Source organism: Notothenia coriiceps, unplaced genomic scaffold, assembly GCF_000735185.1.
Source record: "Notothenia coriiceps isolate Sejong01 unplaced genomic scaffold, NC01 NC01_scaffold00027811, whole genome shotgun sequence".
In the NCBI taxonomy this organism is placed as follows: domain Eukaryota; kingdom Metazoa; phylum Chordata; class Actinopteri; order Perciformes; family Nototheniidae; genus Notothenia; species Notothenia coriiceps.
In genome coordinates, this window is record NW_011360512.1 from 9,843 (window position 1) to 24,197 (window position 14,355).

Sequence of the window (14,355 nt, forward strand, 5' to 3'; positions counted from 1 at the left end):
ACCGAGTGTTAGGTCAGACTGATACCAAGCTTTCTCACCGAGTGTTAGGTCAGACTGATACCAAGCTTTCTCACCGAGTGTTAGGTCAGACTGATACCAAGCTTTCTCACCGAGTGTTAGGTCAGACTGATACCAAGCTTTCTCACCGAGTGTTAGGTCAGACTGATACCAAGCTTTCTCACCGAGTGTTAGGTCAGACTGATACCAAGCTTTCTCACCGAGTGTTAGGTCAGACTGATACCAAGCTTTCTTACCGAGTGTTAGGTCAGACTGATACCAAGCTTTCTCACCGAGTGTTAGGTCAGACTGATACCAAGCTTTCTTACCGAGTGTTAGGTCAGACTGATACCAAGCTTTCTCACCGAGTGTTAGGTCAGACTGATACCAAGCTTTCTCACCGAGTGTTAGGTCAGACTGATACCAAGCTTTCTCACCGAGTGTTAGGTCAGACGGATACCAACCTAAATAGTTTCTTTTGAGATTGTCCTGCACCTTTCAATCCACTGGAGAATGAAGAATTTGTAATCAAACCGTTACGTGCAGATAAATCTAATGATTATTGGTATATTCTCTGTTCTCAGTCCGATGTGATGCAGCTGACGGAAGACTCGACCAAACTGAAGCTTTTCATGGACGTCCTGGACGGGACCAAAGCTGCTGTAAGTCCTCAAAGACACATGTCATATTGACCTGCAACATGTGTTTGGATCTCCTCTCCCTGTTCTTTGCTTTTCAACACTTCCTGTCTCTTCCAGCTGACCATCCCGATGTCTGTGCCTTGTCTTCGTCTCGGGTCCATGATGGCCACTCTGCTGCTCATCCTCCTCAAACAGTGGAGAAGGTGTGTTCTCCTGCATTGGACAGAGAGTTTATGTTTTGAAGTAAAGCATCCCTGCTATTGTACCATGTTTTTGTGTCTGTGATTTAGGAACACAATCTTTGAAAATATTTGAGATGACACGAGAAATACCCTTTTTGTACTTTCAACACAGCAACCCTCTGTCAGCCACTCAAACACTGATATAGGGCCCGGACATATGCCCCCCCCCCCTTCCTCTTTAATAAGCTCTCTCTCCACAGTGTGGTTGCCACAGCTCCGGACATCCTGTCTCCGCTCTCCCTCATCCTGGAGAGCGTCCTGCAGGCCGACCACCACATGATGGAGAGAACCAAAGCCAAGATCTTCTCGGCGCTCATCTCTGTGCTGCAGATTCAGGGACTCAACGGTAAGAGCGCTGTCTTTCCTCGTGTCTGTTGGAACCGGAGGTCTTATAGTTTGTTCTTCTCAATGATTCATTTCTTGGGGAACCAGGTGGAGATATTTCCCAGCTGCCCCAGCTGCTGCTGTGTGTGTGTGAGACTGTAAAAGACGAGGCGCTGGCGCTCATCGACAGCACCCGGCACATGAGCCAGGTGGGGGAGGGGGTGGAGGGGGAGGACAGCATGGAGACGGACTCTTTCCGCAGTCCGCAGAAGGACCAGAGAGACGGGGTGAGCTCATGGTGCACACTCAGCATTTTTGTAGCTCATGTTTCAGACTTCCAATAAGTATAGATTTGATCATTGCTCCTCGTTGCTATATTTCTAAATCCTTTATGTCTTGGCCAATCAACGTATTCATTATGCCTTCATACAAACATCTACTTTCATTCCTGTGATAGAGTAGAAGCCGTTGGGGAATGAAAGTTCCTGTAGATGATACTCCAGCAGCAGTGTGAACATGAAGGTCATTGTTTTCCCTCTCTTTGTATCAGGTGTGTGTGTTAGCGCTGCACCTAGCGAAGGAGCTGTGTCGCAGCGATGAAGACGGTGAGCACTGGGTCTCTGTGATGAGGAAGGTTCCCGTGCTCCCCTCTGTGCTCAGCGCTGTGGAGATCAGCCTGAGATCCAAACACAACCTGTACTTCAGCGAGGCGGCCCTTCACCTGCTGCTCACTCTGGCGCGCACTCCTCAGGTACGCATACACCCACTTCTCTTGTGTCGGGGAAAGGAGAAGGCTGGTGTTTGTCTCTAAATACTTCTGACCTGCATCAGCTGTTTCTGGCTCTCAGCTTCAAGTGCATTCGCTCTCTCTATACAAAGTATTTCTTTTCATATTTGAAAGCCTCAGAAATGTCCCATGACAGCAGGATACTGTAGTATTAAAAGTGTTTAACACTTAGTGTATATTCTGTCTGGGAGGTGAATATAAACAATCCAAAAAGTAATGATGTAGTATTTCAAATCAATACTTATTAGTCTGTAAACATATTTGTTAAAGATGTCAAATGTGAACGCTGCTCCATTCCTCCTGCAGGGGGCAGCAGCTGTGGCTGGAGCAGGGATCATCCAGACCATCTGCCTCCCCCTCCTCAGCGTGTACGAGGGCTCTTCAAACGGAGCATCACAGGTCATAGAAATGACATTATAGCATTGCTTTAAAATACTGACATAACACTAACTAATAAAAGAACACTATATGTCTCTGCAGAGTTTCTCCAGGAAGTCGCAGGACTCGGCCTGCTGGCCGGGGGTCTACCGCCTCTGCATGTCCCTGATGGAGAGTCTGCTCAAGACGCTGCGCTACAACTTCATCAACGAAGCCCTGGACTTCGTAGGAGTTCATCAAGAGCGCATTCTACAGGTAGGACTGGATGGGTTATTGCATACATTGATTTATGCAATAATAAGGGAGGCTGTGGCTCAGTGGGTAGAGTGCTGGACTTCGAATCAGGGGGTAGCTAGTTCGAGTCCCACTGCAGTCAGCATGTCGTTGTGTCTCTGAGACACTTCACCCCAAGTGGCTCCTGTGGAGATGTATGTAAGTCGCTTTGGATAAAAGCGTCTAACAAGTGACATGTGATGTACAAATAAAGAGAATAATGGAAAAGGGCATTTCTAAATCCCGTATCTAAATGTTCAATTAATCAAATCACTTGTATTGTCCAAAAAGTTGTTTAATTATAATTCCAATTTGAAAGGATAATGTTCCACTATAAGGAGTAATCAGAGTTACTGAAATGAATGATCATTTATTTAACTTGTTAAAAGGTCATTGATTTGAAAATCCTTTAATTTGACTTCATAACAATGAAAACAACAAATGATATTTTTCTCTAAGCAATATGAAAACTTTATATCAAGGGAGCAGACTATAAGAAACATTTGTAGACAGATAGGAAAAAACACCTGCTGTGGATTTCTGTAGGTGAAGTGAACTGTTCTGTTGTACGCTGTAAATCTAGCAGCTGTTGTGTTCCTTGTTAATAACAGCATCCCCCCCCCCCCCCCCCCAGTGTCTGAACGCAGTGCGCACCGTGCAGAGCCTGGCCTGTTTGGACGAGGCCGATCACACGGTGGGCTTCCTGCTGCAGCTCTCCAGCTTCTGCAAGGAGTGGCAGTTCCATCTGCCCAAACTGCTGTGGGACGTTCAGGTTAGTCCACAGAGAAGCTCCACCTCAGCAGAGCATACAGCTCAGCCTCAGTATTCAGCATCTCTCTGTCTCCCCCTGCAGGTGAACCTGTGCTATCTGTGCCAGACCTGCACCTACCTGCTGCACAGCAAGAAGATGCTCCACCACTACCTCCAGGTCAGAAACGCTGTGATAGAACACCTTGCCGCATCCTACCCTTTGTATTGTGGGTGATAACCCACGTGACTTATAACACTGTCTTGGACATAAAGAATGATTTACACTGTGCGTTTGTTAGCTGCTATATCTTCCACCAAGAATCAAGTCACATTGCTGTTATATTAAGGCTTCATGTTTGCTTTGGTATGTTTCAGGCCAAAAATGGCGAAGCGTTGCCCCCTGGTCCCCTCCCCAGGACACAGCGGGCCCCCCAGACCCCGTCTAAAGAGGCGGCCGGTGGAGGAGAGAGAGAGGAGGCGGAGCAGAAGGCCCTGCTGGCGGTGCAGTGCAGTCTGCTGAAGATCCTCAGCAAAACGCTGGCCACTCTGCAGCACTTCACTCCAGACTGCTGCCAGATACTGCTGGACCAGGTCAGCCTGCTCAGGAGCTCTGATGTATTGTTACGTCCTGATAGCTAGCTTTGTGTTTTCACCAGCATTGCAAGAAACTGTGCCACATTTTGAAATGTATGTTTCTGAGTTAAAGCCAATGAAATGTTCCTGTGTTCTGTCAGAGCATGGACCTGGCAGAGTATCGGACCCTGTTCGTGCTCAGCTTCACCACGCCAGCGTTCGACCCCGATGTGGCCCCTTCGTTTGGGACCCTGCTGGCCACCATCAACGTGGGCCTGAGCATGTTGGGAGAGGTAGATGTTTGCTTTATTCATGATCCCCTGCAGCCACACTGAAAGCTCCTGCAGATCTGACCGTTTGCGGTTTGTTTATAGATAGAGAAGAAGAAAGAACCAGTTTCTCAGAGCATCGCCTCCCTGGCCTCATCGGAGGAGATCCAAGCTCTGAAGTGAGTAAATCAACCTTCCTCTACTTGAAAGTATTATTTGGAAAAGACTTTTTGCTAGCAGCAGGTACGTACGTTCAGCATTCAAAATGGAAGCTGGAGCTTTGGTCATGAACATTTAAAAAAAAGATAATTTAAGTATAATATGCCATAGAAAGTCATTGTGTAATATGTCATAAAGTCATAGAATGTAGAAAATATCAGAACAAACTTCTTAGTATGCTTGAAATATTAGGGGAAAACCGTTATGTAATAAAAAATGGCTTCGAGTCAGTTTTGAGAAAGCTTTATTTCCCCAAAATCTAAATCTTCTAAAGTTCTATTTTCTGAACATTAAACTTTTGCTTTCTGTTGGACCTTTTGTTCTTCAGGTCGTTGCTGATGTTCACCATGGAGAACTGTTTCTACGTGCTGATCTCTCAGGCTGTGCGCTGCCTCAAAGACCCCTCCACCCCCCCCCGGGACAAACAGAGGCTCAAACAGGAGCTCAGCTCGGAACTGGTGAGACATTCACTGACAACGATCTAAATCATTTCATTCATAGAATAAAAGTCATATTGTTTCTCTTTGTATGTTTTGATCTGAGTTTTCTAAAGTGTAAATATTGATTGAAATAATCAAATATAAATTAGATGAAGAAAAATGTGTTTTCTTTTTGATTCTCTTTGTATGTCCAATGGAACAGACTTTAACCTTAATATATTCTACTTCTTTATTTTCTCCACTTTCAGAGCACTCTTCTTTCAAGTCTTTCCCGCCATTTCCGCAGGGGCTCTCCGTCGTCTCCAGCCAGTGGGATGCTCCCCTCCACCCAGAACAAGCCCCCCACCCCGGGCTCTAAAGCCAGCCACGAGGGCCAGGAGCCCTTCATCCAGCTGGTGCAGGCCTTCGTAAGACTCGTGCAGAGATAGACTCCCCCCCCCAGCAGTAGAATTACAAAACCTTTTTTCTGTACAGTTATTGCCGTAGTTCAACTAGCACAACTTTGTGACCTGCAGTGAGTGTGTCGTTGTAATATTTAATAAAGATTGGAGCCATAATTTCAACATTTCGTTTTGCCAAAATTAGCGCCTGATTGTGAAAAACCCAACATGTATTATAACGAGGTGCTACTAAACATCAGTCACTGACTGCCATTATCTTACCAAGGCCTAGTTTTATAGGTCACTATATGACCACACATGTTTCCCTAACCCTTCTTCAAAAGTTACACCTTTCATATATAATCTCCTCGTGTTTCACGACAAACGTAGAAGGGAAGCTTATTCTGTCAAGTTTCTTAATCTCTACTTTTCTATCTGTGTTTATCCATGTACACATTTTGAAGCAATTACAAACACACATGCTAATAAAGGGACTTTTGTACCACAACTGTTTCTTTCTTTACTTGTACATAATTCCTTGAACACACGTTTCAAACCATCCTATACACACTGGCCGATAGAAAGAAAAAGTCAGTATTAAAATACACTTTCATCATATAAAAGAAAAAAAATATTTCACTTGCAGGAATGGCTATTTACAAAGGTGATCTCTCTTTTAAAAACATTTTACAACTTCAGTGCCTAAAATAAATCTCTAGGTCCATCATGTGAAAGTAGAAAAAGGCTTAGAGGAGATAAGGTGCCAGTTTGACAGCAGGACAGAAAGGCAGGAAGCTGCGTCATAAGAGCAGGTTTAGTAGCTGCAGTGTACAGAGGCGTCACTACTGTGCTCCTCTGAGGACTCAGAGTGTGGGCCTGCAGCGCCCCCTACTGGCCATTCACTGGGACCTCCTGAAACGGAGAGGAGGAGAGTTGAATCAGCGAGATCAGGCAGGCACTAACAGTGGTTTGAAATATTTAGCCACAGACATGCAAGGTAGAAACAAAACGTGTTGCTCGCAACATCAACGAAACAAACATATTTTAAAACTGCTTGCAGACACATGCATACTGGGACTTTTTTGGGGTATATTTTCAACATACTGTTACTTTTGTTGACGTACAAATGTGTTTTCGACATGACTTTTTTTCTTCGATTTTCAACTTTTTAAGACATACTACCTTTAAAATAATTGTTGAATTGTACTTTAATGACTTCTTTTACCCTGACATGACTTGTATTAGGAATACTATATTGTTACATTTTTCTGTCGTGCTACACTGACTTTTAAGGACATTTTAATCGTATAGTTTACTAGAGGTTCACAAAGTACGTGGACTGCTAAATAAGAGAGCCAGCCCACGATTGAGGGTCTCACAAAAAAAGAACACAACACAAATGAGTAAATCTGAGTAGCTTATTGTGAATTCATATTTTGGTGCTTGTCTCATGCAATAGGTAATACCAACTAAAAAGGGTCTCATGCATCACTCTCAAAGCCTGCAGCTCAACCACACTGACCTCCGTCTGGTCCTCCAGACAGGCCGTTCAGCCCAATTAGGGAGCAGTAATTTGTCTATCATCATTTCAAGTAGAGAAGGGAAAGAAGAAGGATTCACTGAAGCAGAATGTACTACTGAGGACCAGCACATTAGTTTGACATTTAATAACTGGGGCAGGCTTTGGTGCTAAACTCACCTCTAAATTTCCTCTGGCTTTCTTCAACACTCCGTGGGTTAGATACACTAGAGGGGGGAAATCATTCAGATTAAATACAAATACATAGCCTAGTTATTTTATACACGTAGAAAGAGTTTCAACGGATTATTATATCTTCATTATCAATTCTTTTCAGATCATTTGTTATTTAGTCAGCAAAAGTTAGAGGAAATTGTAAAGAACAAAGGGATTCAAATTCAAATATATAAAACAAAGAAACAGAGTAGCAGATCGTGTGACTGTTGGTACACAGTAGATGAACTGTCTAAATCAAACCAGATCATCTTAAAGGTAATCTCACGCTGATCGATGATGACTCGCTCCATCCCCTCTTTGAGCTGGTTGGTTGTTCGGAGGCGCTTCACCGCTCCGCTCAGCATCCTCTCCTGCTGGGACAGCCTGCTCTTCAGTCTGGATATCTCATTCTTCAGAAGCTCATCCTGACACCAAGGATAAAAAGATGAGGGTTTTCGTTGCGTAGATGATTCCTAAGTTACTTAATTAGAGGCAGTTTATGTGTGTGTGGACATCTACCTGCTGGTTGTTGCCCCCGCCCCCTGCTGGCAGAGAGACCCTCCACACCAGTTTAAGCATCCGTCCCGCCTCCTCCATCACATGCAGCATGGTGTTCACGCTGCCCGAGAAGCTCTCCAGATGCTGCTGTTCGACCTGTGGAGAAGGACACAACATGGCATTTAGGTGTGTGACTCTTAATGTGTCATTTGGGCAAGCTGCAAGGATAACACAAAGTTGTAATTGACTATGACTATTCTTTACTCATTCTTTGAATGTATGACGCGGGCACCTGGTCATCTGCAGGGTGCGTTCTAAAAATAGCTAAATCAATAAATAAATCTTGTCTTATATGAATAACAATATTTGTTTTGAAATATCAGGGGTCTCCTCTCCTCGGTGAGAGAAGCTGCTGCGGGGGGGCATGCTGCAGGATCTCCGTGAAGTGACTGTTTTCAGGATCGGTAAATGAAATGCAACATTCAGAGTGCATTTACGAATTCTGATCACTTTGCTGGGAGAAATGTTTCTGAAGTGTTCCTGCTGATTTGTCTCCGTGCGTCAGCAGAGCGTCAGGACAGGGAACCTTCTCCTCCCTGTTCCTATCCAACTGTTGGAACCAGTCCCAGCAGTGTTTCTGCTCCGTGTCTTTTTGCTTTATTTATTCTCGGAGAGTACCAGAATGCTAAATGGTAACATTTCAAAAAATCTTTATTGGCTTCTTCAATAATTCCCCGCCTCCCGCCACATATAATGCTCCCTGCCACAGCGTCTGTAGCCTGGCTGTACGTCTGTGTCTACAGGTGTTGCTTACACAGAGGGAAACTAGGGTGTACAAAAATAAGGAGGCACGCAATACAGTTTGATTTCTAACTGAACAATATGTCCCCACCACTTTTCAAAACAACGTGACGCCCGTTGGAAACAGTAATAAGTACAAATAATGTTCTTATTTATAGGAAGATTATATAAAAAAAGTAGCCCTCCAATTTCCTCGTGGGTCTTAAAGGTCACCTTTTATGCAAAATGCACGGATATAAAAGATACTGTCCTTGATGACGCTCCAAAGGGGCGTGGCCAGCAGCAGCTCCAAAGGGGCGTGGCCAGCAGCAGCTCGGTTACATTTAAAGGGCCAGACCCAGAATCAGAACTTTAGTAACAGGGCTGAAATAGAGGGGTATGAGGCAGGCTACAACGGGTGATCTGTTTGGTATTTTGAGCAGAACACTTCAGGGACATGTTTTGTAACGATATGGCCCTATAATATATTGTTCAAATATAGCATAAAAGGTGAGACAATAAGTGTAAATGTCAAGTTTAAAGGTATTTTCTTTTAGGAGCAGTTGGGTTGAATATGATTACAAAGGGTTTAATACAAGAAAACATGTAGGTGAATGATCACAGAGGAGTGAGGGGGTACTTATAGAACGGGGACCAGCTCAGATACCACTGGAGATGTTTTATTTGCACTTTTTGATATGATACTATACCAAACATGATACTTGGTGTGTACCTTGTTGTCGGAGCCCTGCTGTGTGAGTGTGTGCAGGCTCTCCTGCAGGTGTGCGTCCATGCTGCGCGACAGCTTCCGTCCCTCTGAGATCTGCTTACGGAGGGCGTTGTAGTCCTCAATAAGACCCAGAATATGGCGGCCGCTACGATTGGCCCACATGCGGTGGCCGGGCACCAGGCGAGAGGGAGCGCTGTCCCCAGAGCTGCTGCTGAACGAGCCCCCCTCCCCCTCCGAGTGAGAGCCACGTTTCTCTTCTGAAAACATGTTTGAAAACACGGTCAGTCGTGACGACATGAGAGCGACACCAGCTTTATTTACTGTTATTATAATGATAACATCATTGTTGTTCTCACCATGGAGGACACTGGTGTGTTCGTTGTGACTCTGAAATGAGTGACGGGGAGGATCGCAGCCATCACGACCGGGTGACCTGCCTCCTTCATCTGAGAGGAAAGAATAGCAGTGTCTTTATGCCTCTGTATACTGTGATGGCTATTTAAGAGGGCCAATGTCCGATATCACCCTGGTGAGGGGTGGGAGGGGTCTATACGCAGACAAACAGGTACATGTCTGGTCCTATATCACCCTGGAGAGGGGTGGGAGGGGTCTATACGCAGACAAACAGGTACATGTCTGGTCCTATATCACCATGGTGAGGGGTGGGAGGGGTCTATACGCAGACAAACAGGTACATGTCTGGTCCTATATCACCATGGTGAGGGGTGGGAGGGGTCTATACGCAGACAAACAGGTACGTTTCTGGTTCTGAAAGACAGTTCAATACCAAAGGTTGAATCTGCCAGTTAGTTGTTGTAGCCGTTTAGCATCTGTTAGAATAGTACGCTCTCACTCTTCCTGTGTCCTGTCCTCTCTCCTGTGACCTATGACCCTGTGCAGCTAACCCCCACCACCAAGTGTTCAAAAATAATATTGCATTTAATTGCATCCAAGCAAAATAAAAACGCCAGCAATGAACATAAATGGCTCCTACATATCCCTATCACACGTGAGCAGCATGTGGGCGTGTGCCCTGTGTTTACCTGGGGAGGTCAGCAGGTAGTTGATGTTGATGGTTTCAGAGCGGTGGGGTCCTCGGAGCAGCTGCTCCTCCAGCCTCTGTCTCAGGGCGGTGTTGGTCTGGATGCTCCTCTCCAGCTGCAGACGCAGGTGTCTGATCTCCAGCAGCAGCTCGCTCAGGTCCAGCGAGCCGGAGGGCGGGAGGGGGGCGGGCTCCTGGGACCCCTCACTGCGTTCAGCTGTGAGAACAGGGAAGGAGAAGGAAACATCAGCTCCAGTGCTACAGGAAACCAACAGGAAGCTAAACACCAGAGATCCACTTCATACCGTTTCACCTGCACTCTCTTCACTTTCTGTGACTCTTCAAAAAAGAAAAGAATGTAGTTTTCTTCAAGATTTGTTCCAATGTTGACCTATTACCAGACTATCTTCAGAAAACTAAAACAAAGAAGACATGTGTTTCATCTCTATGTGAGAACGCATGAACTGCATAAACATTTTGATATCGTTTCATAGACTTTAAAGTCTGAGTTACAAACTTTGATCAGGGCTCGAAAGATTAAAAACAAATCTTTTAAATGTAGAAGATTTCTAGTTTTTGTTCGATCCCACTGTTTTGTCTGACCGTGTTCAAGTTTAAACTTCATCCCGTGACAAGAGGTTCTTTCAAAATGTGTGAAATTGCTTTACCGTTGTGTTTACGATCTTCAGTCTTGATCTTTTCGTAAACTTGCAGCTCTACTCGTAGTGACTGAAGGAGGTGCTGAGAGTCAGACAGCTGCTGCCTCTGGAGCTTTGCTTCACACTGAAACCTGGAAACACACACACACACACACACACACACACACACACACACACACACACACACACACACACACACACACACACACACACACACACACAAGTTATAATAGTAATGAGTCTTTCCAATGCTAATTAGTAGCTTTGTGTAGTTCCAGGTTGCATGAAGGACAGTCGGGACAATAGATGCTGCTAGGAGACACTTAGAAGTGTGTGTGAGTGTACCTGTGCAGCTCCTCCTTGCTGAAGTGCAGGGTCTCCAGCAGCTGGGAGCTCTCCTGGCTGCTGAGCTCCAGCCTCTCCTGCAGGCGGCTGTTCTCCTGCCTCAGAGCCTCACACTCCCTCCTGCTCTGCTCCAGTTTGGCCGTGCGCCTGGCCAGAGTCTCCCGTAGCTTCTCATTCTCCTTCTGCTTGTCTGAAGGAATTCAAAACACTTGTATATTAGTGAAAGATTCAGTTGAAGTTAGTTTGAAGCACCTATTAGCGACATATACTGTATGTGTAAATGTGAGATACAGGTATGTCTAAATATATGTGTAAATAACAACAACATCAGGAAAACAATCATCTCTCTACGTCAACTGTTGTATGAACTGAAAATATGTGTTATAGGTTAAAGTGAGCTTATATGACAAGGTGTGTTTTACCTCGTGAGCCCAGGCTGAGCTGCTCTTTCAGGGTTTGGTTTTGTCCCCAGAGGAAGCGCACCTCATTGGCCAGCTGACCCTGCTCCTCGTTGCCGTGGATGAAGATGTTGGTGGCTGCTGAACACGGGCACACACACGTCAGTCAACAAAGAAGTACTTTTGTTCAAGGACATATGATTGGAGACAAACCCTTATGACAGACACAGAGAATGAAACACATCCAGGTGATTTGAGGTGTGGTCACCTGGGTCTCTCTCCACCTCTGCCAGCCTCTTCTCCAGCTGCTCCCTGAGGCGGTCGTTGGTGCGGATGCTCTCCTCCAGACGCTGCCGCAGTGCACGGATCTCCTGAAGATGCTCTGCCAGCAGGTCTGACACACACATGCACACAGCTTGATTCAAAGAGATGAAATATTAATGCACTCACATAAAACTACAATATGAGAGAAAGGCGTGGTTAAAAAAAGTCACTCATTGGCACCACGAAAGGTTGAATCTCACTTAATGGTCCCTCCTGGCTCCCTTACAGTCAGGAGTAGGGATGGGTACAGAGCCCCGGTATTAAAGGGGCCCGCCGGGGCTGAATGATTAAAGACCGTGGTACCGTTAAGCTCCGACGTTATCGGTCTTTTTATCGGTACTGGAGAAATGTAACAAATATATGTCATGTGTGTTATTGCTACACAAACATTATATTACAGTTTTACTGTCGCCAACTCCCGTTCTAATACACACACACACACACACACACACACACACACACACACACACACACACACACACACACACACACACACACACACACACACACACACAGAGAGAGAGAGGAGATGGCGGAGAGAACGCACTCCGAGGTGTGGTTAAACTTTACCCGTCTCGATGTGGACAATGCTCGTTACCAAAAGTGCAATAACAGTTTATCATGTAAGGGCCGTAACACGAGCAGTTTGTCTAAAACAGAATAGCTGAAACTTTAACAAAATAAATAACTCAGTTACCTCTAATCATTAAGCCATGTTTGTATAATGTAGTTAACTCCGTGTGTTGCTGCTAGCATACATAACACCTGATGAGGAAACGTTACTCGTGGACGGGGCTACAGAGCTACTAGAAAGACAGTCGAACGCGGTGCATTCCTCCGTCTGAATGTGGTGCACTTTTGCTAAATGTTTAGACAAACTGCTCGTGTTACGGCCCTTACATGATAAACTGTTATTGCACTTTTGGTAACGAGCATTGTCCACATCGAGACGGGTAAAGTTTAACCACANCAGGAGAACACGCCGTCCACCGCGGAGAATAAACAGAAGGGCAACCATGGCAACCATGCTCCGGGGTCTTCTTCACTGCTTTTGGTGTATTTCGGGCGGCAGCAGCGCCACTTACAGGCCTCGTTTCCAGCATTTCCAGCGGTCTAGTGTGAACGGACACGTTAATGAATCGAATGCGTGTGAACGGAAGCCTTTTTTGCGCTTGCGTATGCGTTTTACCGTATGCGTCCTCGTGGGGCCGGGGTCTAAGCCAAACTATATCCGGTCACAGAGATCTGCTATTTTAAAGTAAAGTCAACACATATAGACCCTAAATATAGTCTATATTAAGAACGAGAAAAGTCTTAACATATATATCCTTTTTTGTAAACATATGACAAATGTGTGAGGGTGATGACGTCAGAGCATCGTCCTATGTGCCAGGGCTTAGCCCCGGACAGCCCCAGCCCAATTTAACACCTGGGTATTTGAGATGGAGCTCCTATATGGCATTACCCCGCTGAAGCTCACCAAAGTTTAATATATTTCATAGTTCAAAGTTTTGTCAATTGTTTTGTTTATTGGTCAAATACTGGTTTCTAATGGTTTCTGAGGAGTTTTACTGGAATGAAAGAGCACAGAGTCTACAGAAGCAAAGAAGCAGCATACTGCATTAAACCTGACCTTCACAGAGAGGTTGAAGTTCATGTGGAAAGGAGGCTTCAGTAGTCTGTCTGCACTCTGTTTAGTTTTGCTATCTTACAATCAATATAGTAAATGTGAGGTAAAGTGTGTTGCCAATGTAACCGGTTAGAACTCAAAGTTGCGATGAGGTCTTAAAATGTATGGAAAGGGTCTTAAAAAAGGTCTTAAAAGGTATTAAATTTGACTTCAGGATTCCTGCATATACCCTGAAAATAGCTAACCAATCCATGCAGCGGTAGAGCAGCAACTCCCTTTTTCGGCAAGGTATTTTATTGTTTGTCAATGAAGTGAAGTGGCTTTGAAGAGAGCATAGATAGCATCCTCCAAAGTGGGGGGCATGCTGTTTAAGTGCACAGATTATGGATAAGTACCTACAATCCCTTTTGAAACAATTGAAACTGTCCCTTTTAATATCTGTTCCATTTGTTTCAATCGCAGGAAGGTGTCAAGTCTCGCCTCCCGGTCCCTGTGAGGCTGAGGGTGGAGGCTAGCAGCATGCAGTCTGTGAGCTCTGACCAGCCTAAAACTGATTCATTTGAGCACCTTCAGTTGGATGGTGTATATGCGTTTGATCAGCAACTGCATGCAGAATCTGACGCCCCCCTGTCACCCCAGCACAGCACTTCCCCTTCTTCCACGCTCAGATGCAAACATCATACCGGCAGTCCAGTGGGATCAGACAAAGGCTCTGAAACAGGAGCGACACCGGATCATTCCCAGGCTGACTCTGCTCTTTTCTCTCAGCTGGAGCTTCTAAACCAGGAGTGTCAAGAGAAAGAGATGCTGATCAACAAGCTAAGTGAGCAGCTAGTGGATTGGGAGGGGCTCCACGCTCAGATCCAGGAAAAGGACAGACTTAATGGCCAGTACGTGGAGGCCTTACAGGCTGCAGAATCCACCATCTCCTACCTGACCGC

At 45.3% G+C, this 14,355-nt stretch overlaps 2 protein-coding genes across 4 annotated transcripts in view; one reads left to right on the forward strand and one right to left on the reverse strand.

Moving 5' to 3' along the window:
- Window positions 1-5,863, forward strand: part of LOC104957838 (nucleoporin NUP188 homolog) — a gene marked incomplete at its 5' end in the record, with an annotated part of 14,762 nt that extends 8,899 nt beyond the window's left edge. Inside the window, 14 exons of the mRNA XM_010785514.1 lie at window positions 510-659; window positions 756-841; window positions 1,081-1,226; window positions 1,313-1,491; window positions 1,755-1,955; window positions 2,298-2,390; window positions 2,472-2,624; window positions 3,277-3,414; window positions 3,496-3,570; window positions 3,768-3,983; window positions 4,127-4,258; window positions 4,340-4,413; window positions 4,782-4,911; window positions 5,142-5,863. Of these exons, the coding sequence (XP_010783816.1) occupies window positions 510-659; window positions 756-841; window positions 1,081-1,226; window positions 1,313-1,491; window positions 1,755-1,955; window positions 2,298-2,390; window positions 2,472-2,624; window positions 3,277-3,414; window positions 3,496-3,570; window positions 3,768-3,983; window positions 4,127-4,258; window positions 4,340-4,413; window positions 4,782-4,911; window positions 5,142-5,321 (1,953 nt within the window). The remainder of the gene's footprint in view (window positions 1-509; window positions 660-755; window positions 842-1,080; window positions 1,227-1,312; window positions 1,492-1,754; window positions 1,956-2,297; window positions 2,391-2,471; window positions 2,625-3,276; window positions 3,415-3,495; window positions 3,571-3,767; window positions 3,984-4,126; window positions 4,259-4,339; window positions 4,414-4,781; window positions 4,912-5,141) is intronic.
- Window positions 5,774-12,239, reverse strand: LOC104957835 (CDK5 regulatory subunit-associated protein 2-like). Of its 3 annotated transcripts, none has more exons than XM_010785510.1 (12): window positions 11,729-12,239; window positions 11,485-11,598; window positions 11,063-11,252; window positions 10,727-10,848; window positions 10,060-10,275; window positions 9,373-9,462; window positions 9,020-9,273; window positions 7,528-7,662; window positions 7,295-7,433; window positions 6,973-7,019; window positions 6,796-6,850; window positions 5,774-6,185 (listed from the first exon to the last, which is right to left on the reverse strand). In XM_010785510.1, exons 1-12 carry the CDS (start codon window positions 11,865-11,867, stop codon window positions 6,088-6,090), a joined length of 1,599 nt encoding a protein of 532 aa, XP_010783812.1. In that variant the 5' UTR covers window positions 11,868-12,239; the 3' UTR covers window positions 5,774-6,087. The 3 variants fall into 3 exon arrangements, with proteins under 3 accessions (XP_010783812.1, XP_010783811.1, XP_010783813.1); XM_010785509.1 differs by having other exon boundaries at window positions 11,485-11,601; window positions 11,729-12,238; XM_010785511.1 differs by lacking the exon at window positions 6,796-6,850 and having other exon boundaries at window positions 11,485-11,601; window positions 11,729-12,237.
- Between the last annotated feature and the right edge of the window lie 2,116 nt (window positions 12,240-14,355).